Here is a 25,195-nt window from a genome sequence, read left to right as displayed (position 1 = left end):
AACACTTGTCCAATAATTGAATGATGTAGGCATTCAAATAATTTCTCGTTTTACAAAAAGTCCATTTTACTCAAAAGTTTAAATATAAAGGGTAGAGTGATTTAATAGTTGTGCCGCCTAATCATAGAATAAAAATTCAATACAACGGTGATATTGCATCATTAGTGATACGTGACATCACCCATCAATAAAATCCTCACATGGGAGGGATGAACCCCTTTTTTGGAATGATAGTGATACCATGTCATTAGTATCACGATTTTGTTTAATTTAATTTTTTTTCCCAACGATGATTGAATCATGGCCTAGATTATAAATTCTAAATAATTTTTTTGATTTATGGGTAAATTATACAAATAGTCTCTGTAATTTACACGATATGTCAATTTGGTTCCTATTGTTTCAATTTGTTCGATTTTGACCTTTAATTTAATGGATTGTCATTTTAGTACAATAAATAAAGGTTGTTAAGTTTGGTGGACGGAAAGTCAAACTATGTGCCAATTTGATCCCTATAGTTTACACAATGTATCAATTTTCGTTATTTATTGGACTAAAATGACACAATTTGTTAAATAAAAAAGTAAAATCGAACAAATTAAAATAAAAAGAATTAAATTAACACATTGTGTATAATATAAGGATCATTTACATAATTATCCTTGAGTTATTTAACTACCATTTTAATTAACTAACTTGATGATAGGGTGTAATAAAATCGTGTATAGGAAAGTATTCATTTATTTATGACTTCAAAATCCAAACTCAATTGGGATTTATTTTGGGAAACCTTTCCCTAGAAAAAGTGCTATTTCCTATTTATGATTTCAATCTCACAATATATTATTTATGATTTCAGAATCCAAACTCAATTGAGATTTTATTTTAGGAAACCTTTTCCTAGAAAAAGTACTATTTTCTATTTCTGATTTCAATCTCACTACATGTATATGCATATATATATATATATAACCATTCGATTTGTTTTTCAAACCTTACCTGCCGTACCATTGCTCTATTCCTTGTTGTGAAAGAGAGAAAGAGATGGTGAGTGTTAATGAAGTGAAAGACCTAAAAGTTAGTGTGTTTAAGTGGAATGAAAAGCTCTACAACATAGAAGAATCACAAGGGTTGTTTATGTTTCGCATCAACAACGCATCCAAGAAAGCGATTCAGATCAAACAAGGTGGTCGTGTTAAAGAAATCTTTAAAAAGTTCGAAGTGTCAATATTCGATCTCATGAAATTATCAACTCTGAACTCCACAGAACAGTTGGTTTCTCAAGCCATCCAAGGCATAAAATACTTTTCCGAAGAAACAATTTTGAATTTGATTAAAGATGTATCTGTATACTTGCACAGTTGTTTCAAGTTTGACATTAAAACATCTCATCAAAAACCCACAATCGTTATAGCGGTAGATGTTTATATTTCGAGGACCACGAGCTATATGCGAAAAAGGCTTTCACGGAAACAAGTTAGAAGACAGAAAGTCGTGGATTTAAACAGCGAAAACGTTTCGGGAAAGTTTTCTGTTGATGAAGTTCATGAGATTCGGGTTATGTTAAGGTTGCTTCTGAAGGAACCGATGCTTTTGTGGGTGAAACCAATATCGAACCAGAAGCGTCAAGGGCTTCACCAAATTGAGGCTGCGATAACGGTGAAGGAGTTGGAAGGTGATGATAAAGAGGTAGACGCGTGTTCAATTTGTTTGGAGGGGATTTGTGAAGGAATGACGGTTGCGATAACGCCTTGCTCGCATATGTTCCACAGAGACTGCTTGTTCAAGTGGCTGCTAAAGGCTCGCCGATGTCCGTTTTGTAGATCATTTTGTGCTATCTTGGTTTAGTGTTTGTGTGATATCTATGTGTATTATGAACCTAATATAATATAATTCATCTATAATCATTCTTTGACCTTTTTATGTTTTGTTTGTATTATGATTCTTTGATCTTTTTATGTCTAGTAGTCCTTTAAAGTGAACTTTCATCTATAAAGAAACAATTTTTTTATTATTATATATATTTAATAAAGGCTTCGTTTTAGAATAAATTTCTTTAATTTCAAGCAGTGTTATGCAAGTTTTGTAGGTGGTTCAAAGTATTTGGTCCTCGTTATGAAAAAATTATAAAAACAGTGATTGATTAAGATCGATTTAAAAAAAAAAAAAAAAAAAAAAGTAAGATAAAAATGAAGGAAAGAAACTTATTAAAGAGGATGAAAAAATTGCAACGCCAAAATTAAACTCTTTGTCCTTAAGATTGATTAAGCCTCCATTCGGTGCAGAATGCAGATGGCTCTTGGTGATCATTCTCCAGGATACAACAGCGAGCTTTTAACTCATTATAGAGTAGTCCAAGGAAATAGAAGAGAAGAAAGCAGAAAATAGGAGAAGATTTCTGTCTAGTCTTCTTCATTGATTTGTATTTTTGTTATTCTGTTTTGATTTGGTACACGAACAGATGTTTTTCTTGCTTTCCATTCAATATCTCAGATTAACTAACGTCATAGCCTTTCCAGATCTTTCATTTTTGATAAACAAAAGAACAAAAAATTTTAGTGATGAAAATCAAGGGCGAGTGCAAAAAGTATCAAAGCAAGCAAGACCATCCCAACTATGCCGGCACCGAATTACCAGATTTTAGGTAGATTATCTTCTTGATCCAAGCAAGCCTTTCCAGATTTTTCGTGGATTATATCTTATGGATCCAATAGTCTCAATGTCGGTATATTTGTTGCTACAACATCTCCTTAGAAGCCACAAACTGGTTTTTCACTTATTTTTTCAACATAATTACAACTTTGGAAACCAGAAAAAAAAAAAAAAAATGCAAGTAACAAGCAATGAATCAAACCTTATGAAGTATCAAAACAAAGAAAGCTAATTAACAAAAATAAAACTGCAGAAGGACTACAAGCATGTTACAGAAATCTGTGAATAAAGCCAATCAAATTAAATTCGACTTTCAATGTTCTGCCTCAGAAAATTTGCCACTAATGTTGTTACACTGAAGAATTGGTAATCACACTCACCTATCGCCTATCTAAGAAGCACAAAATAGTATAGTTGATAAATAGAAATACATTAATGGTAGTGCCGATGCAATCATAGTCTTGCCAGTGTTGCCATAGATGCATATAGAAATCAAGACAAATGTACCAGGTCAAGAGATATGATGCTAATGTGGTCTTGCCATAAATGCTTAATTTTATTTATTTATTTATTTTTTTGTTTTCATCAGAGAAAAAGAGAGATTTTATTGATGGGGAGAAATTACAATGAAGCAATAATAGATCAAAGGCCAAGGTGAAAAAAAAATGCATCATTACACAACAAAGATATAACAGAACACATGGTGGAAAAAACAGAACGAAGCACAACAAAATTAGTAGCAACGAGGAGCAGCCCATTAGGAGGCATAAACAACATCTAATCAAGCAAAATAAAACCAGAATTGCTTGATAAAACAGTCCACTCAGGTCCTAGGTGAAGAATTTGTACAATAGTGTTAGGTCCCTATGTTGTCAAATCCGGAGACAAAACCTTGTGTTGATTCAAAAGTTTTTTTTGTGTTTTTGTACTGTCCGCTCGAGCGGAGACTTTTGAGCTCGAGCGTAGATTAGCAGGTCTCAGTATTTTGACAGGGCAAGCACAAATACTGGTGGGTGTGATTTTACGCTCGAGCGGATTATCATACGCTCGAGCGCATCTCAGCTTATTCACACGCCGTTTTTGGTCAGTCCGCTCGAGCGGGCTGTGGTGAGCTCGAGCGGAGATCGCGGATCCAGATTTCTATTTAAAGCTGTTAAGGGTGTTTTTGTGAAGTACGTTTTCCTAGATCTGATCAAAACAAACTAGGGTTGTGTTTAAAGTTTTCTTTGGAGATTTTTGATAGTTTTCCTTGATGTTCTTGAGAGAGTTCTGAACTTATGCATTGCGATTCATACATCAAGGAGGTTGCTTCTTAAGGTACAAGAAAGTTCTCTTCGGTGGATTCCGAAGATTAAAGCGTAGAATTCAAAAGGCGTTTGATTCTACGTAGTCGTTAATTCGACAAGTGGAGTTGTGGTGTGGAATCAACTTCAGGATCAATTCCGTGACGAAGGTGTGGTGAAAAGAGTTACAGAAGATTCAGAGACAAATTGACTGGGTTGGGTAATTTGTATTGTATCTTTGTAATCTTTTTGTTCTTCAGTAGTGGATTGACAGTGGCGTTTCACCCGTGGTTTTGGATTACAATTGAAGGTTCTTCAATTGTGGTTTTTTCCACGTAAAAAATTGTTTGTGTCGATTTATTGTTTATTCTAAAAAACAAACAAACTAAAATCACTCTCGTAAGTGTTTGATGATTTTAGGTTGAGAGTTTTTGAATTTATTGGGTTTTGGAATAAGTTAATCTTGATCTAATCACAAATCACGTAGGATTTTCAATTGGTATCAGAACGGGTCACTCTTTGTTTTTTCAAAACTATAGGAGTGTGATTTTGTGTGATTAGTATCATGGATTCTATTCGTGAAGGTAACTCGACTCATAGACCCCCATTACTTGACGGAACAAACTATTCTTATTGGAAAGCTCGTATGAGAGCATTTTTAAAATCCATCGATGAGAAAGTTTGGCACTCCGTAATCTTTGGGTGGAGTGAACCTACAATCACTGTTGATGGGATTGATATTCCTAAACCCCTTGATAAATGGGACACAACCGATTACCAGAATTCGAGTTGGAACAGCAAAGCTCTCAACTCCCTCTTCTGCTCTGTCACACCTGAAGAATTCCGTCGAATTTGCACGTGTGAAATAGCAAAAGAGGCGTGGGATATTCTTGAAACGATTCACGAAGGTACTACTTCTGTTAAAAGGTCAAAACTTCAACGTCTCACGTCTGCCTTTGAAACCCTTTTTATGCGCGACGATGAGACGTTCGATGAATTTTATGCAAAACTCAGTGATATCGTGAATTCTTGTTTCACTCTCGGTGAAAAAATCCCTGAAGCAAAAGTTGTTGGAAAAATTTTGAGGTCCCTTCCCGAGAGGTTCCAACCAAAGGTGACAACCATTGAGGAGGCTCAGAATGTTGATACCCTCAAGCTCGATCAACTGGTTGGAAATTTGCAGACTTATGAAGCCCACCAAATTTCTAAGAAAAAGCAAAAAGAAAATATGGCTTTTACGAGTGCCCATGAGACTGCAAAACCTCCGGAGACTGAATTTGATTTAGAGTCTGAGATGACGGCTATGCTTACAAAACAGTTTAAAATTTTTTTGAAAAAGAAGCCGAATTTCAGAGCCCCTATTTCAAAAGATAAGAGTAATGACAAACCCAAAACTGTTCCACCAAAATTTGCTCAAACTACTGAAAAAAAGATTGTAAGGGGATCAGGGGTCAAGTGTTATGAATGTCAAGGGTTTGGCCATATGTCTCTTGAATGCCCTTCGAAAAAGAATCGGAAGAAAGTCTACACCGTAACTTGGGATGATGAAAGCGGGTCGGAGCAAGAACCCGAAGAACCTGAATCCGGTGAAGATGGGGATAGTGCTTTCATGGCATTTTGGGCCACGGTTTCTCAACCTCTTCCAAAGCCTTTGGAATCAGCTCGTGGCCAGAACCTGCATCATGCTCCCACCTTTGATGGGGCTAACTATCTGTATTGGAAAATCAGAATGAGGGCGTTTCTCAGAGCTTTTGAACCAGAAGGTTGGCAAGCCATTGAAGAAGATACAGAAAGTGCAGATAATCCGGGAAATCTGAGAGCCCTAATCATTATTCGTGGAGCAATCTCTCCTGAAGAACAGCAACGGGTTGTTCATTGCACAAAGGCTAAAGAGGCATGGGAAATTCTGAGCCAATTCCATGAAAGAGGAAATTCGCATTCACTACCATCCAGCAACCTTCCTGTCTTAGTTGCTAGACTGGATGAGGTCAAGGAGAATGAAGAGCAAAAAGAGGATGATGAAACATCTGAGGATAATGATGAGATCAATGGCGATGAACTACAACAAGCCTACGAAAAGCTGTACGAGGAATCTTTGAATTTGTCCAAACTCAACGACAAACTCTCCCTCAAGCTCAAGACATGTGAGAGTGAGAATGTCAGGCTGAAAGAAGAACTTGTAGCAGCAAAGCAGAATATCGTCAAGATCTCGAGTGACAGGAAAGACTTATGTGGTAAATTACTATCCTGTGAAACTGAAAGGAATGAACTTTTGAAGGTGTATTCCACATATGAAGAAAAGCTTAAAAGTCTTGAGCTGTCACAAGCCAGATTGGAAGAGATAGTCGGTCAAAAGGATGAAGAGCTTCGGGTTGCTAGAGCCACTATTGCCATGTGGAACAAAGGTTCCAAATCTTTAGAAGACATCCTCGGGTCTCAACAAATGGGTTGCGACAAAAGCGGGTTAGGCTATGGTGCAACAGCTCACAAGGGTCAGGCCTCTACTTCACATGACAAGAAGATTCAAGCAAAGGGAAAATTGAAGGTAGACCAGACTGATCTCTCTTTCCGTCTACCTAAAGCTGGTAAAATCAACAAAAAGGAGGTAAAACCGGTTTTTATTTGTCATCACTGTGGTAGGTATGGCCACATTCGTCCTTACTGTTTTGAACTGTTTGGTAAGGTGTCTCAAAAGGGTAGAAATTCTAATACTTTTTGGGTTAGGAGACAACCTTATATATCTAGGCTGAACACCAAGACTAAAAAGATTTGGATTAGAAAAAAGGATTTGACTTGTTTTGTTGCTCACACTGCTCTAAAAGCACGTGATTCACACATGTGGTATCTTGATAGTGGGTGTTCTCGTCATATGTCCGGTAACAAATCCTACTTCACCTCCCTTGAAAAATATGAAGGAGGAATTGTTACGTTTGGAGATGGCGGCACTTCGAGAGTCATTGGTAAGGGCTCTATCAGTGTTACTGGTCTTCCCAAACTAGATAATGTTCTACTAGTTGATGGTCTTAAAGCAAATCTTTTAAGCATTAGTCAAATGTGTGATTCCCATCATGAAGTCTTGTTTTCAAAAAATAAATGTGAAATTTTGGATAAAAAGGGAAATACTGTCTTACATGGGGTTCGCACATCTGATAACTGCTATGGGATTGTTACTACTAATGATCTCACTTGTCACTCTGCCATCATTAGTAACATTGATTTGTGGCATCAAAGATTAGGTCACATGAATTTCAATGACCTAACTAAGATAGCCAACAAAGAGCTTGTGAGGGGAATACCTAAACTAGGTAAGAATTTGAGCCATGTGTGTGGACCATGTCAGCTTGGCAAGCAAACCCGTGCTCCTCATAAAAAGGTGAACAGCTTTACAACCAAACGTCCTCTTGAATTGGTTCACATGGATTTAATGGGTCCTACTCGCACTGAAAGCATCGGAGGTAAAAGATACATTTTTTTAACTGTTGATGATTTTACTCGATTTTCGTGGGTAAATTTTTTAAGGGAAAAATCTGATATGTTTGATGCTTTCCAGGCTTAGTCCCTAAAATCCAAAATGAACAGGGTGTTTCCATTGGGCGTATCATAAGAATCCGAACTGATCATGGTCGTGAATTTGAAAATACTTCGTTTTCGGATTTTTGTGATATGCATGGAATCAAGCATGAATTTTCTGCTCCTATTACTCCACAACAAAATGGAATTGTTAAGAGGAAGAACAGGGTTGTTCAAGAAATGGCTAGGGTCATGCTCCTTAGTAAGAAACTTCCTCCTAAGTTTTGGGCTGAAGCCTTAAATACTGCTGTTTATGTCATAAATCGCGTGTACCTAAGGCCCGTCACTTTACAAACTCCATATGAATTGTGGAAGGGTTTGAAACCTAATGTAAAATACTTCAAAACTTTTGGGAGTAAGTGTTACATCTTCAAAGATAGAGAGCCTTTGGGCAAATTTGACTCCCGAAGTGATGAAGGTATTTTTCTAGGGTATTCAACCACTAGTAGAGCTTTTAGAGTCTATAACCTGCGAACTTCATCTTTAATGGAATCTATCAATGTGGTTATAGATGACACAGGTGCACCTACTCCAGCAACAAATGAGGATGATAATGATGAGTCTCCAATCTTGGACACGGAATCACAAAATCAAGGAGAAGGTGCGGACCCATCACAAGAAATGGTTACAGAACCATCTTCACAGGTAAGGTCAAGCCCAAAGAGTGCTCCAAGGGACATCACTCCTGTTGCCCCTGTCACCGCAAGTCCTGAGCTTAAACCATCAGCTAGGGTGAAACTGAATCATCCAGCTCAACTGGTGATTGGAAGTGTCTCGGATCGAATGAAAACCCGAAGACAGATTCGGGATGAGGTATCACATATGTGTTATGTTTCATTAATTGAACCTAAGAATTTTAAAGAAGCCTTGCTAGATGATAGTTGGGTCAATGCTGTGCATGAAGAATTAGGTCAATTTGAACGTAACAAAGTTTGGACTCTAGTTCCCAGACCTAGAGACATGAATGTGATAGGTACCAAGTGGATCTTTAAAAATAAATCTGATGAGAATGGTACAGTTGTTAGGAACAAAGCTAGGTTGGTTGCTCAAGGCTACACACAAGTAGAGGGTGTTGACTATGATGAGACGTTTGCCCCAGTTGCACGTCTCGAATCTATTCGTATTTTGCTTGGTGTTGCATGTTTTCTTGGCTTTAAATTGTTTCAAATGGATGTGAAAAGTGCCTTTTTGAATGGGTACTTGAGAGAAGAGGCATATGTTGAGCAACCAAAAGGGTTTGAGGACCCTAAATGTCCTAATCATGTCTACAAGTTAGACAAGGCTTTGTATGGATTGAAACAAGCCCCTCGAGCTTGGTATGATAGACTTACTACATTTCTTCTTGACAATGATTTTCAAAGGAGTAGTGTGGATAAGACTTTATTTGTGAAACATACTAGTCTCATATTCTTGTTGCTCAGATTTATGTTGATGATATTGTGTTTGGATCCACTGCTGAACATCTTGTGAAATATTTTTCGGATTGCATGACACATGAGTTTGAGATGAGCATGATGGGAGAGTTGTCTTATTTTTTGGGTCTTCAAATTAAACAGTCTCCTACGGGTATATTTGTATCTCAGTCTAAGTATGCGAAAAATCTTGTGTCTAAGTTTGGTCTTGAGTCTGCCAAACATGCACGCACTCCCATGAGCACCAGTCTTCACCTCTCCAAAGATTCCTCTGGTATTGATGTTGATCCTACCCTTTATAGGAGTATGATAGGGAGTCTTTTGTATCTCACAGCCAGTCATCCTGACATTTCTTTCAGTGTCGGTGTTTGTGCTCGTTACCAAGCCAGTCCTAAAGAGTCGCACCTTCTTGCGGTAAAACGCATCATCAAGTATGTTAATGGGACCTTGGGGTATGGGGTTTGGTTTTCCACTGATACTACAGCCGAAATTACTCGTTTTTCTGATGCCGACTGGGCAGGGTGTGCTGATGATAGGAAAAGTACCTCCGGGGGGTGTTTTTACCTTGGGAATAATTTGGTTTCTTGGCATAGTAAAAAGCAGAATGCCATCTCTCTTTCCACTGCTGAGGCTGAGTACATTGCTGTAGGGAGTTGTTGTGCACAAATGTTGTGGATGAAGCAAATGCTTCATGATTATGGAATAGAACTGAATACCCTCACTCTTTTTTGTGATAACACAAGTGCCATAAACATTTCAAAAAATCCAGTCCAACACTCTCGCACCAAACATATTGACATCCGTCATCATTTTATTCGAGAGTTAGTGGATGAAGGCATTGTTGTTTTGGAACATATCCCTACTGAGCATCAAAAAGCTGATATTTTTACAAAACCCCTTGATCTTCTTCGATTTGAGTTTCTTAGAAAGACCTTAGGTGTAATGCTCAGTAACTAGATTGGTTCCTGTGGTCGTGAGGTGAGTGTGAGTGGCTGACTTACTATTCTTAGATGTGTTAATCTCATTGTGATTGAGTCCTGGTATCTTTTGCATCAAAATATTAAATGAACACTGCTCATGTTTCTTACAAGATTTGTTTCACATCTTAGTTCATAGCTCATGCTGAATGCCCATACTCATTTACTTCGTGATCTCATTCTGTACACATTCTTGAGCTAAACTGTTGCAGGGGTTTCCGCATAAGTGATCAAAGTTCTCTATGGACCACTGACAGTGTTTCTTGTACTTTTACGGAGAAATTGACCCATACTAGTACATCATGGGTGATGTTAAGTCTCTTAACCATCTACCGCCTTAGTTCACTTCCATGGTTTCTCCCTCAGTACATGATCTCCGGGCATTAGGAAAAGGCTACCTCAGAGGCACCAACCAGGCCATCATTTTGACTTCATTCTTCTCTGGTTGGAATCCATACTCTTGAGCGTGCATGCCACCAGTGAGTGCACACAAAAAAAAAAAAAAAAAAATCTGAGGGGGAGCTTCCGCATTTACTTAACAAATACCCCGTGATTCCTAGTGGTTTGACTTTTCTCTGTGATAGTTAGTTACTCGTGTCGGAGGTCCAGCCATCCGATCACTACTAGGATTAACTCTAGCTTTGTGGCTCTCAAGGATTGCACACACACACATTTTTACATGAGCTCTCATGTGTGTTTTTGAGTTATGCATTCTCATGATGCGTGTGGCTTTGATTTCATACTATCTGTGTTGTTCATGAGCTGGTGTTTCATCTCTTTTCTCAAAATTTGCAGGACTCATCATTTGATGGATTTTCTTGTCTTTGTGGTTTAGTCTCACTTGCTCTCCTTGCTTGTTACAGGACTGTCTTAGGTGTGTTTTGTTATTTACAAAAAAAAAAAAAAGGGGGGGGGGTTCTTTCCGCTTGAGCGGAATGTTTTACGCTCGAGCGCGTTTTTCACTCTTGCAGCAGTTTGTTCGTGTTTTGGCAGTTCTGAGAGTTGTTTTTTTTAGCTCGAGCGTCCCTTTGCACGCTCGCGCGGGAGTCTGCTTGCTTTGTGGTACGCTCGAGCGGTAATTAGTACGCTCGAGCGGACCAGTTTCATACTTAACTCCCTCTCTCGACTTTTCAAGTTAGTTTTTTTCCCTGTTTCTTTTTCTCGATCTAGGGTTTGTTTTGTGGCTGCATTGTGGTCGTTTTTCCCTCACATCCATCATCCTACCCACCGATTTGCTCCTTGGTAAGTTTTACCCTCTTTTATTTTCGTTGTTTTTTGTTCTATTTGGTTCTAGTGGTTGTTGGGTTTGTGATTTTGTGGGTTTTGTGTGTCGTTTGTGAACCTCTCTCTCCCACACTTTTTCCTCGTCCTCTTGTCTAATTTTTTTTTTATGGGTATTTTCTTTATTGTGTCTGTGGTATTCGGGTTTATCTGTGTTTCTGCTGTCTTGTCGCTGTATGGGCTGCTTTTATGTATGTTTATCTCTGTTGAGGTCACTGTGCGTGCGTATGGATCTGGTCTTGAATTCTTGGCATTGATTTTCTCATGATTCATACTTATACTTAGCAATTTCTCTCATATTGAGTGTATTAGTTATGAGTTCTTCAATACCATGCTCCTATTTGTTCATGCTTGATCTGTTGCATTGTATACTGAGGATTTCATGCCCTGTTTTTTAATTTGATTATTGAACTAATGATTTGTTTTGGTTTTGTTTTGGTGTGGTTTGGGTTTTGGGTTTGTTGGTTTGTTGGGTGCAATAGTGTCTTCTTCGGTATGTCTGCTCCTGCTCCTAAACGCCGAAAGGCCACCGTTTCTCGCCCTACCTATAACCCTGATAGGTTTCAGTCGGCCACACAATCCAAGTCCTTCCACAAATCTTTTGTGACTCGCACAGTTCATTTAGAACGGAATGTTCAACCTGACACATTTGAGTCCATCCAAATTCGTCCATTGTTCGACCCTCTAGGTGGTGACCTTGTTTTATTGTTTTCTGGGCGTCAGAATCTCGATTGGGTTCGAGAATTCTATTGTAATATGGAGGGTATTCGGGATTATGAGCCATCTTTCACTACATGGGTTAGGTCAAAATCCATTTCTGTCACCCCTGCTTTGATTCGCCAACTCCTTCAGATTGAGCAAGTCTTTCCCCAATACTATCCTTTCCCTGTTCCTGATCGTCCTACTTGTAACTTTGATGATGTGGCTTTGGAACTGTGTGGTGTTGCCCGTCATTGGCCTAAAGGCGGTTTGATTAAACAGTTTGAACTTCTTCCGGAGTTCCGACTGCTTAATCTGATTGTCTGTGCCAACATCATTGTCACTACACACTCCTCCGAGGTCAAACAAGACCAAGGATTCATTTTGTCCTGTATTGCCCGTCACCGGTCTATTGATCTCGCCTCTCTTATTATCAGAAAGATGATCAGTGCTCATGGGCATAAAAAACTTGGCCTTCTCTACGGTTGCTTGATCAACCGAATTTTGTCTAACCTTGGGACCCCTATTCTAGAAGATGATGAGTTTGCCTCTCCTTCTCGCCCTTTTACCAAGAAAACTGTGTCTCAAAGTCGGGCCCATATTAAGGGGGAGTCATCCCGGGTTGGTCCTTCTGCAGGAGTTGCTGCTGGTCTTGCTGAAGAGGCCGAGTTTGATGCCGCCGTAGCCGGTGATGATGATGAGGCTCCTGTTCCCCCTAGCTCTTTTTCTGATCAGCTTCGGCACTTTGAGGAGGCTATGACCCGGAGGTTAGACTTTCTTGATGCTCGTTTTGACGCCTTTGATGGTCGTCTTGGTCAACTGGAGCAGACTGCCGCTCACACTACTTCGCAGCTGGACCACATCATTTCCTTACTGACGCTTCAGCCGGCCCCTCCTCCACCTGGTGCTTGATTTCTTGCTTTCTTCATTGCCGGCCAAAAAGGGGGAGTGATGTTGCTGGTCTTTTGATGGGTCTTTTGATGGGTTTCTGGTCTTTTGATGGGTACAGTTGATTTTTTGATTACACAGCTTTTTATGATTCCATTTTTTGTTGGTACAGTTGTTCTCTGGTTATCCTTCCTTGGTACAGTTGGATTTTATATAGTTTTTTTTCTGGTTATACTATGGATATATGTTTATGGATGGATGGATACTAGTTGCTTATGCTTGGCTTAATGGTTATTTAATCCAGTTCCACCTGTTTTTGGTTGGTTTGTGTTTGGATGTTCTTTTTCAGGCTCATGGAACACGCGCCTACGTGGATGAAGTTGAATGAATGAAGTCTTTTTCTAGTTGTGTGTTTGCGGGTTTTAAAAGATTGTTTTGTTTATTTGTTTTGAAACTGTTTTCGTGCGTGTGTGTAAGGAATAATGTTTAGAATGGTTTTGTCCGGGAATTGACAAAGGGGGAGATTGTTAGGTCCCTATGTTGTCAAATCCGGAGACAAAACCTTGTGTTGATTCAAAAGCTTTTTTTGTGTTTTTGTACTGTCCGCTCGAGCGGAGACTTTTGAGCTCAAGCGTAGATTAGCAGGTCTCAGTATTTTGACAGGGCAAGCGCAAATACTGGTGGGTGTGATTTTACGCTCGAGCGGATTATCATACGCTCGAGCGCATCTCAGCTTATTCACACGCCGTTTTTGGTCAGTCCGCTCGAGCGGGCTGTGGTGAGCTCGAGCGGAGATCGCGGATCCAGATTTCTATTTAAAGCTGTTAAGGGTGTTTTTGTGAAGTACGTTTTCCTAGATCTGATCAAAACAAACTAGGGTTGTGTTTAAAGTTTTCTTTAGAGATTTTTGATAGTTTTCCTTGATGTTCTTGAGAGAGTTCTGAACTTATGCATTGAGATTCATACATCAAGGAGGTTGCTTCTTAAGGTACAAGAAAGTTCTCTTCGGTGGATTCCAAAGATTAAAGCGTAGAATTCAAAAGGCGTTTGATTCTACGTAGTCATTAATTCGACAAGTGGAGTTGTGGTGTGGAATCAACTTCAGGATCAATTCCGTGACGAAGGTGTGGTGAAAAGAGTTACAGAAGATTCAGAGACAAATTGACTGGGTTGGGTAATTTGTATTGTATCTTTGTAATCTTTTTGTTCTTCAGTAGTGGATTGACAGTGGCGTTTCGCCCGTGGTTTTGGATTACAATTGAAGGTTCTTCAATTGTGGTTTTTTCCACGTAAAAAATCGTTTGTGTCGATTTATTGTTTATCCTAAAAAACAAACAAACTAAAATCACTCTCGTAAGTGTTTGATGATTTTAGGTTGAGAGTTTTTGAATTTATTGGGTTTTGGAATAAGTTAATCTTGATCTAATCACAAATCACGTAGGATTTTCAAATAGGACTAAACCAGAGGTGAAATCAGAATTCCAAGAAGTTGATAGGAAGAGAAATTATTTGTTGAGGAGGAGACAGATTAGGGCAGAGGCTGAGGCTTGGGAGAAGATGATGGAGGAGTATAGGGAGTTGGAGAGAGAGATGTGTGAGAAAAAATTGGCCCCTAATTTGCCTTATGTGAAGAAGTTGTTTTTTGGTTGGTTTGAGCCTTTGAGGGAGGCAATTGCTAAGGAACAGAGTACACAGCGAACGAAGAAGCAAAAGGCAGCATTTGCACCGTATATCGATTCTTTGCCGGCTGATAAGATGGCAATTATTGTGATGCATAAGATGATGGCTTTGTTGATGACTGTGCAAGAGGACATGTCTGTTCGGGTTGTTCAAGCTGCGGTTTGGATTGGTGTGGCAATTGAGCAGGAGGTGAGTCTTGAATTGTTCTGTATATGAATATATGCTAAGCATATGCAAATTTGCAATTTCTGTATTGGTCTGTGGTACTGGAATCCCTATATGAGTAGTCATTGAATTGAAACTTGAATCTATAGAGACAATGTGCAATAATTATGTAGAAAGTTATTGGATTCAGTTGTGTAGAATAGTGTCGTCAATTGTGGCTATCTTGTTGTGACTTGTTGGGTTAAAGTGATTGGTTGGTTAACTTGAAGCATGTAAAAATGAATAGGAGACAACTAGTTGATGCAGAAATATGAATTACTAGGCCTACTGTATCTTTTTTATATGGTGCTACATTTGAATTCTTCCTTGGTCAAATGGTAGACTATTTGGATGTTCTACTGGATATGGGCAGTAATAGAGAACTACAGGGAAATATATTATTTGATTATTTGAAATTGCATTTGTAGCAATTCATTTTTGCATTATATTTTTTGAGTGATCTATTGTGATTATCACAGACTTTGATATTTGGTCCTTATTCGCTTGGCTTGGGCCACATGCGGCTGACTTATTATTAAAATCAGAGAATAAAGAAAGTACAAAGTACGCTAAGGCATCAAAACATAAGAAAAGGAAGAGAAAAATTAATCACAACTACAAATAACAAACAATTTCCAATCTCTAGAAATAAAAAAAAGGCATTCTTTTAAAGATATTGATATTGAAACCCAAAAAGGAGACAAGTAAAAAATGTTCCCCTATAGGTCTGCAACTTATTCAAACTTACCATTAAAAATCTTGTATTTCTTTTTGTGCAAATAACTGAAAGCACAACACAAATCACACTATTCCATAGGACTAGGGGCTTCTTAGTGGAACCAAAACTTCTATAGTCAACAACGGGCATTTAGGTACATGAAGCTAGAAATACTCAATACACAGAAATATATTACATTTTTGGACCAAAATACTAAATTAAAGCTATCCAGAGTAATCCAAACAGTTTTTCTAATTTTCCTAATGAAGAAAAGCATTGACTAAAATATATTAATGCTAAAAACAAAGGAATTTTTACAGGAGAAGATCGAAGAAAGTAGGGACATAATGCATCAACAGTTCAACTATTACAGGATGCACTTAGAAATGTTTTACATGATTAATTTGACCATAAGAAAAATCGAAAAATATAAATGCATTTTACTTGATATGTATAATTGATTTCTAATTGTTGATAGAAAATCACACTCTTATCTATAAATAGCTTGATATTCACTTCAGTTATACCATTGTATAAGGCTACTCCCACTACACCGCATTAGCGTGTAGTGTACAGTGTGAAAGGATTTTCTTAATTTGTTAAGGTTTTCTAGGCAAAGAGAATAAGGAATTAGAATCTCGAGCCTGTATACCTACATGTGTGTTTCTGTATACGATATATCTAGTAATAAGTCAGTTACAATCATATTTGGGATTCGGTTTTTACAGATTATGTCCTGCTTCTATAAGGACTGAAGCCTTAAAGAAGATAAGAAGCAATGGGAAGGAAGTGATTGTGGGTCCACTAGCAAATTGAGATATTTCCAATTATACTGCTACAGTTGACAGATCTAAGATTAATTTTGATTTCATAAGTTTGTTTTCTTACTATATCTGGCTCTGTCATTTATCACAATTAGATCTATTGGCGTACCCCAAATAAAATCCTTTTAGCCTTTCCTCATCTGTAGTGTCTATAAGTAATCTCAATCATTTTTAATGAATTTATGTCCAGTCAGTGTTATGTATTTTGATTAATCTCATTAGGAACACAAAGTGACTTCATTGTTCATTAAGTCTATTTTTGCATTCAAGCATTAGATAAATATGTATTTCATACTTCAGAATTTTAGTTTGGAGAGATTTGGTTAAAGGTTTCATCAAATTCTGAATCAAATTTGAATTGCATTGGAAGGCATTGCATTAACCATTGATCTCCATTTTAATTGACATTCATTGTGAGCTTACATATAAGTTGTAACTTGTAACTAATGCAAGCCGTTTTGAATAAGCAAATCAGCTTATTAGAGGATTGGCAAATAATGAGACTAAGTGAATTGATTAAGTTGGGCATAACGATATGCATGCATCATCTAATTCGAGAAATGAATAGAGCCCTTTAATCTCACTTCGATTATTATTTGAAGTATCGATATCAGCCATCAGGAAAAAGATTTTGTCTAATTAACTTTTCTTTTATCCATTATCTCTTATTTGGGATAAATATAAAATTATTGATAATCTTGTTATTATTTTTGCAATTAGTACAGGTTAGAATTCATAGTTTCTTGGAGAAAACTAAGATGTACCAGAGAAAGAAGATTGTAGCTCCAACTGAAGAAAGCTTTCGTAAGGATGCTGAGATACGAAGGAAACGTGTAAAAAGTTTGATCAGAAGAAGAAAGATACTTGAGGTGCAAAAGCTGGTGAAAGATGAAGAAATTAAGCCTTGGGGTCGTGACACACAGGCTAAAGTTTGTGGCCATCAATATTTATTCCTACTGAAATGAATAAGTGATGGGTATATATATATATATATATCTCTTTATGTTCTATAGTTACTAATTATTTTCTTTTTCTAATGTAATACAGCTAGGATGTCGTCTGATAAAATTATTAACTGAAACAGCTTATGTACAGCCTCCAGTCAACCAGTTAGCAGATAGTCCACTTGATATTCGACCTGCATTTAGGCACTTATTCAGAATTTTAAACGATCCTGGGTGAGCATGTAATTCTTTGCATCAGTAATTCATCTTCAAAGCACTGGACCTTATCTGACTAATTCATGGTCCATGATGTGCTAATATTTAGACAGATCATTAGGCCAATTCTTGGAGGGGATATTGCCTAAGCAGATGAATTTTGTTTGATGATTGATTTTTAAGTTCCACATTTCATTTGTTTGTGTCAATGCTGTATTTAAAATGTGGTCAGAAAATTCTTATTAAAAAAAATGTGGCCAACAAATTGAATTGTTTGTGTTAAGTTATTATGGTTATATGCATACATAGCACAATGGAGGCGGTTCACCGCTGCTTTATTTCTGTCTTTCTAAGTTAGTTGTAAGTCTGATTTGTTGTTTGGTCCTTGTAGGCCGAAAGTTGTTAAGAGGTATGGAGTTATAGAATGTGATCCCCTAGTCCTTTCAGGACTTGATAGAACTGTGAGTTAATATCTCTTTTTTTTTGCTCATTTGGTTTGCATAATATTTATTTGCAGTTTTTCTCACCTAGGAAATATAAATCTTATTTAATTGGATGAGAATGTATGCATAAATACTAATTCAATCCCAATACTTTTGTGCTTTTTATAAATGATGTGTTACAATAAGATATATTGTCCTGTGGACTGAAGTATACTTCCTTCCATTTGTTCTTTATTGGATATTTAATCTTTCACATTTAAAGTACATTTTAAGCAATGGAATATTTTGAATTGCGTTTACAACTGCCTATGAATTGCCGGCACTGCAAAACAAGTGCCGTAGGGATGTCAGAAACGACCAAGACACAGGGACACGGAGGGGACACATTTATTTAATTAATATGTTTCAAGGAGAAATGACAAGGACACTCTGGGGACATGCCAACTAGGTTTTTTCCCCCTTTTCTTTAGTGCTTTTGATGGATGTTGGATGTTCAATGTTTATTACTCTTTTGCTTAGATTTAAATATTTAACAATCATCCATAAAATGGAAACAAACGACAAGTGTTAATTCAAAAGTGATTTTTTTTTGGATACTTTGTGGATGTAATGATAATCTACATAGCAAATATGAAAAAGATTTTATTGTTGTGTCCTCGCCATGACTGTGTCCCCATTTGTTTGAAACCATTGTGTCCTGTGTCCGTGTCTGTGTCCGTGCTTCTTAGACGACTGCTAGGAAACTAATTATGTTATTTGTGAAAGTAATACAAATTTTTTTCCTGATTATAAATTCCAAATATGCAATAAAAAAAAATTGAGTACTTGTTTTTGTTTTGATTTGTCCTTCATGTCTAATCCTTCGAACATTTCTCTTTATGCAGGTTAAGCATATGATGATTCCTTATGTGCCAATGTTGGTGCCTCCGAAAAAATGGAAAGGGTATGTTATTCACTCAACATGTGATGATGTTGTTCACCTGGCCCTTAAGGTGGTTGGCTTTGGGTTTGTGTTAGTCGGACACAAAGTTCAAGTCATCATGTTTTGTGATCTGCCCCTATCTGACCTCTTCAAAAGGCTAATGAGAAAAAAAAGAAAAAGAAAAAGAAAATTGACACTCCAGTATGTTCAGATATAATCAAAGAAATAGAGGGTTGCTTTCAGCTAAAATTTTCACTTATATTTGAAGTGTCTTATACGACTCCTTTCAAGTATGACAAAGGCGGGTACTTTTTCTTACCTTCTTATCTCATGCGAACTCATGGATCGAGGTAGCAACAAGATGCTGTTAAGAAAGTTGCTCTGAAACAAATGCAGAAAGTATATGAGGTAAAATCTATAGGTGTGATATATTTATTTTTTCCTTATATCACAACCATATTGCTTTAAAATTGCACATGTTCAGGCCCTGGACACACTAGGAAATACCAAATGGAGAGTTAACCGAAGAGTTCTAAGTGTGGTGGAGAGCATTTGGGCTGGAGGTGGCAACATTGGTGTGACAACCCTCACTACTGTTTACTGATAACACTACTGATTAGTGCTGATCTGTGATTAAGCATGTTGATTGACTGACCGACTGAATTACTAAACTGATTGATTGATTGTGTTAGTTTGAATACATTTCTATCTGTTTGACTGTTAAATGATCTGTCCATGTATTATGTTAAACTGCAAATTGAAGGCCTTATCGGCGGCCGAATCTGAAATTGATTAATGTTTTATGCTAATTAGGAATTATGTGATTTTATGGTAAATTTAATTGAAATGTGATTTGGAATGACTAAATTAGATTAAATAAAGCTAAATTGCATTAGGTTGATTATTCACCAAATTGCCACTTAGTGGGTTATGCTAGACCACTCATCTTCTCACCCTTACATTGTTTGAGCACCCTTTTCCTCAGCCACTTTGAGAGCTAAAACCGACTAGAGTGAGTGAGTGAGAGGAATTGAGTTCAACTTGGAGGTTTTGCTTGGAAATTATAGGAATTGAAGGATAATTTGCATAATTGAGCTCCCATATCTTGCATTCAAGACCTAAGGTAGGACATTTACCTTCTTGTTTGTGAATTCAAGTTAATTGTTGCATGGTTCATGGTAAATAGGAGCTTAAGATCATAAATTGGTTGTAGATTGTTGAATAGAGGCTTAATTCATGCATGCATGTGCATCTCTTGAAGTTTAAAGTTGTTTTTATGGAAATTCTTGCATGAATGTCCATATTATTGTTGTAGTCCATGAATTCCTCATGTTTTTGAAAGGATTGGCTCATTTGTTCTTGAATTAGAAGCTTTGAAGTTGATCAAAATCATACATGTTACATTTGAGTCTTGTTCATGAAAACTTCTTTGAAATTGTGTTTAATTGAACTACCTTTGGGCCTTCATTTTACAAATTGAGCTTTGAATCATGTTATACTATGAATTTACAAGTGTTTTCAGAAAATTAGCCCAAAAGGATCGAATTTGATGCATTAGAATTGAGTTTTGAGCTTGAGGTTCAAATATGGAAATTCCAGATTTTGGACTCCCGCTCGAGCGGGGTAAGTGGCGCTCTATAGACACCCCATTTTTGACCGACCTTGAGACTCAGACGTCACCAGTTGAGCGATCGGTGATATTGCATATTGTGCTCGTTCAGAAATTTCAGAGTCTCGGCTGCGAGCCTTGCCTCCGGACTTCCGAACTCTTTTGTGTTTTGCCTCGGTTTACGAACCAGGCTCCGTTTTCTATATTTTCTCTTCCCGAAGGGAGGGAGAGGTCTCGTAGATCATCTCTTAGTGGCCATAGGCTACGTTTCGTGATCGTAGGCCATTTTGCCCGTTTGGAGCCCGGTTTCCGGTTTTTCGGAGCCGTTGGCCGTGTGCCTCGGTTCGGGACCGCTAAACTACCTCCGTTTGCTCCGGTTTTTGACATACATCTTATTTGCTCCCTTTTGAGGGACACTGCGGTCCGAGAAACCAACTTCGTGGTCGAACATCACTTCCGGTGCCTAACAGTCAGTTTTTTGGGCCTCGGGCTGCGCGTTCCAGCCCCCGAACCTTCATTTTGCATCGGTTTTGGTTCATTTTTGGCAGGGACCTCTGTTTCATTGCTAGGAAGGTCATAGAGGGATGGGAGGCCAGTAATTGTTCTGTCAGCCAACTTTATTCCTTTATCGCCCTCCGTCGCCCGATTTCTCCCACTTCAAAGCCAATGTTGACCACCCTTGGGCCATCTTCTTGCACCCTAAACCCCATATTTGTGATGAACACATCTGGGAGGCCACCAATATTTGGTGGCCGGCCAGTAATTGCTTTTGAACCTTTTGAACCCCTTTGAAAAGTGGGTTGTTCTCTCTCCTAGTTCACTTTCTCCAATTTTTGACCACAGGGTTGTGTTGTGAACACATGGGAGGCCCTCTTTCTGTGGTGGCCGGCCATTAATTCTCATTGACCATTTTGACCCTTGGCCAGCCGGCCATGGGGAAAGCCAGCCAGCCACCTGTAGTCCCAATAACTAGCTGGCCATGCTCCTTGCTGCAGGCACATTCCAAATATGCATCTCTTTTTCCCCAGATTTTGTATCCGGGGGAGGGGCTGCATTTTGGGGAGAAACTTGGATTGTTTTCCCTCCATTTCCCCCCCCTTTTGTCTATATAATAGTAGCTTCAGCTCTATTATGAGGGTTACAAAAATTCCCCCCCAGCCTCTTGCATTCAATCTCTCTCTCTCTCTCTCTCTCTCTCTCTATATTTCCAAGCTCCAAACTCTCAAGTCCCACACTCATTCCTTCACCAACCCATAGCCCCACCCTTCCATCCTCCATTCCAGCAGCTGGAGGTTGTTCTTCAAAGCCTAGGAGTACTGCAACTCAAGCCAAGGAGCTGTCAAAGACTAGTCTTCAAGGGTGAGTCTCTATTTTCCTTTTTTGTACTTTATTTTGTTCAATACATTAGCCATGCTTGCTTGCTGTTTTGGGCTCCGACCCTAACTGGAACTAGGCTTATTTTGAGCTATTTTTCATGTTTTTTAAGGGCCTCTCACTATTTGAGGCCTCCTTGTTGCACTTGCTTCATTGCCTCCCTTGTATGCCATTTTCTTGTGTAGTATTTTTGGCCTATGTATAAATTGTTTTGAGGCATGTCATAAACTGTAAAGTGGCTTATTTTGAGCCCTTCTTCAATGTTGTTGAAGGGATCATCACTGTTTGAGGCTTCTATCTTCCCCTTGCCTTTATATCCCTTTTTTGGCTCCATTTTTGCATGATTTATTAGCCTCTTGTGCTTCTGTTTTCGGACTCTGGTCCGAAATGAAAAAAGCATTATTTTGACCCCCTCTTCATGTTTCATTAATGGTATTTTACTGTTTGAGGCATCCTTTTTGTACCTTGTGTTATAGCTCTCTTTTTGGCCTTGTTTTGCATAAGTATTTTGAGCATGCTTGTGTACTGTTTTTGGCTTGGTCATAAACTGTAAAAGGTCATATTTTGGGTCCCTCTTCAACATTGTTGAAGGGCCCTCATCTGTTTGGGGCCAGAAGCTGTGACTTGCTTCTTTATCTCACATTTAGGGCCATTTTTGCGTATCGGTTTAGCCCTATTTGTGTTTGCTGTTTTGCCTCGCTTAAAACTGTAAACATACTTGTTTTGGGGCTGCCTTGAATCTGTCTTCATACTTCATGTACAAATAATGCATGCTTGATGTAGCTACAAGTCATTTCATGTGCTTAATCTTGCATTTCGGGACCATTTCATGCATCGGGTGCTATATTATCATGATTTGGGGCTGTTTCGGGTCATATTTTAGCGCTGAAATTTGCATGTTTGCATATCATATTTCGTGCCTTGCCATGTCTTGTTAGAGTGGCATTCGGTGCCTTAGGATCGGTCCTCGATTTGCGTGCATGTGTGCACGCATCTCGAGTGTCTCATTTTCATCTAATGGCCTCTTATGCGAGTGTGGCTGAGGTCCAATTGTGTTAGTGTAAGTCCATTTATGCATTGTGTATGCCATTTCATTTCATAGCATTGTGTATGCTAGGTTGTATGTTAGCGCATTGTGTATGCCATGTTACCTCGTGCATCGTGTATGCCATTTCATAGCATTGTGCATGCTAGGTTGTATATTAGTTGCATTCATGCATGTCATGCATATTGCATTGTGCTTGGGATAAGAGTTAGTCCGAGCACGGGAAACGAGGGACGTTTCGTACTCCGAGTGACGGAACGTGTCTCAATTCCTAGTCGCCGACACTCCGGATTATCCATGATGGAGTCTAGGTTTTGTTTTGTTTCCATGTGCATTCATTCTATATTGAGTTGCACAATTCGACTCCTTGGCCATCATGCATCGAGATGCGTGATTGGTGGCACGAGAATCGAGGCATGCATACATTTGTGAAAATACATTGCTATGCCCCTCTCTTGCTCTCTGTTGCAGCAAATCAAGAATCAGCAGTCTTTCGGAGCTTGGCGCGCTTTCCAAGAATAATTGCAAAACAGAGGCTAATTGGGGCATCCCAGTGGATTTCTGAGCAAGGCAGCCCAAACGTACATCATTCATCAGAGTCGAGGCAGTCCCTGGCTTGCATGCCAGTTTATAGCTTTCTTTGATTAATTTATAAATTAATTAGGATTTTTGTATTTATTCGGGACTGTATTATTTATTCATTCGGGACTGTATATTATTTTATTCGGACCCTCCGTGCGAGGGCATAACTGTAATAAGTGTGCGTGTGTGTGATGCATCTGCTTATGATGGTTAGATTAGGGCATATTTCAATTAGCATACAGTATGATAGCATGTTTGCATTCATTCATCTGTTTTGCATGCACCGGGCTCGATGCATCATACTAACTGCATTGTATTTTCAATTCCAATTGAATACATGTTAGCTGTAGCATTTCATATGCCATGTTTAGAATAGCCGAGCCTGCTATAGTTGCATTTTTGCATGTGTTGCATTAGGCATTTTTGTATAGTTAGGATCATGCATGGATTTCTAATTAGCTTCTGTTTTGGCTTGGAGTACTCGGTAAGTTTTATGCTTTAGCATCCTTGCATACGTGTGAGTGACTGCCATGAATGACATGCTTACCATGAGGCTATATGCTTATGTGATATAACTGCCTGAATGCCTGTGGATGAAGGTTGGGTTATTTGGATTGGAACAATTCATCAAATGTGTGTTTTTTTAAGCCCACTAGATAGTGGCAAAATCATGTTTTCTAAGCCCATCTGAGGGTAGCAAATCCACGTCTTAGCCTACTTGCGAGTAGCACCATCAAACCATTTTCAAATAAACAAACATGAAATGTTTTGCTCCAATTCAGACGACCCAGTCTATACTTGTATGCTGTGCGCATCACATAGTAAATCTAGGCTAATAACCGGAATAAGAACACACAATGTTTTTTCAAAAATAGATATCATGGTTAGTAGAGGCTGATCTTTGATCGGGCGAGCGGGGGTGCTCACGAAGTGACCTTCCCCAATCGTACCCAAGTTCTCGAGCCGAGGCAACTTTAGTGATGACGGACACGTGGCCTTAGGCAACGAGTCAGGGTTTCCTAAATTTCCCAAAATAAAATATTTAGGTGGTGACTCTGTATCTGGCAAAACAGTCCATGTTTGGCACTTCTTTTCTAAAAAACTGTTTTCTCAAAACGATTTGCCGGATTTGGACTCTTTGGTTCAGATTAAGAACCGTGACATTTGAGTCCTGAACTGTAGTGAGCCCAATATTGAACGGAACGGGGACTCGTTCCTCCCCGGGGCGTTCGGGGACGTCTACAGTTTCTGGCGACTCTGCTGGAGACTTAGAGAACTTGACTCGAACTCATGATATCTTGTTTTGATTACACTTATGTGTTTCTTTGCATTGCATTTGCATTGGTGCGCCTAGGACACCGTGTTTGCCATCTGCTATTCCTGAACTGTTTGCCAGAGGCTTGTCTTGTCAAGGCATGACCATAAGGCTGACCGGTTGTGGGCTCTGGCAGTATGGGAACACAAACCCCGGTTTTACCGGGGCACCCTTTTTGACCATTCGACCTAATGCATATTCGGATCCATAGTGACCATTCCAAACTAGGACAGGTTGCTTACCCGTTTATAGGTTGTTTGAAACCGCTGCGGGCGTAGTGAAACCCTAATTCCGGACAAAATAGGACAGGGAAACCCTACCCCAACATAGGGGTGTTTTGGCTCTCACTTATCTGTTATGTGCTTTAGAGTGTGTCTCTACAGGGAATGCATGTATCAGTGTATGAGTTTGGGCATCAGGCCTGCGGGCATCAGTCAGTATTGGAGAATCAGTTATCTGCGGGTATCCGATTCAATCTTTGGGGAACAGTGATTCAGGGATAATAATCAGTGATTGAGGACAGTGTGTATTCAGCTTATCGACTGTGTGTTTTTATG

The 25,195-nt window shown here is 38.7% G+C and overlaps 1 protein-coding gene across 1 annotated transcript in view; it reads left to right on the top strand.

Annotated features, from left to right (window-relative positions):
- The first annotated feature begins 1,044 nt into the window (after window positions 1-1,044).
- LOC114260259 (DNA-directed RNA polymerase 3, chloroplastic) overlaps window positions 1,045-25,195 on the top strand; it is a 110,078-nt gene continuing 85,927 nt past the window's right edge. The window contains 14 exon segments of the mRNA XM_082911213.1: window positions 1,045-1,689; window positions 3,242-3,306; window positions 5,664-5,802; window positions 10,690-10,768; window positions 11,189-11,198; window positions 11,658-12,778; window positions 12,884-12,958; window positions 14,204-14,631; window positions 16,914-17,117; window positions 17,236-17,366; window positions 17,740-17,809; window positions 18,676-18,738; window positions 19,005-19,121; window positions 19,198-19,290. Of these exon segments, the coding sequence (XP_082767339.1) occupies window positions 1,045-1,689; window positions 3,242-3,306; window positions 5,664-5,802; window positions 10,690-10,768; window positions 11,189-11,198; window positions 11,658-12,778; window positions 12,884-12,958; window positions 14,204-14,631; window positions 16,914-17,117; window positions 17,236-17,366; window positions 17,740-17,809; window positions 18,676-18,738; window positions 19,005-19,121; window positions 19,198-19,290 (3,240 nt within the window).

This window comes from Camellia sinensis, unplaced genomic scaffold (genome assembly GCF_055761805.1).
Source record: "Camellia sinensis isolate YWXY unplaced genomic scaffold, ASM5576180v1 Unanchor10, whole genome shotgun sequence".
Lineage (NCBI taxonomy): Eukaryota > Viridiplantae > Streptophyta > Magnoliopsida > Ericales > Theaceae > Camellia > Camellia sinensis.
The sequence above is the reverse complement of the archived record's forward strand: the minus strand, read 5'-3'. Positions and strand labels throughout refer to the sequence as shown.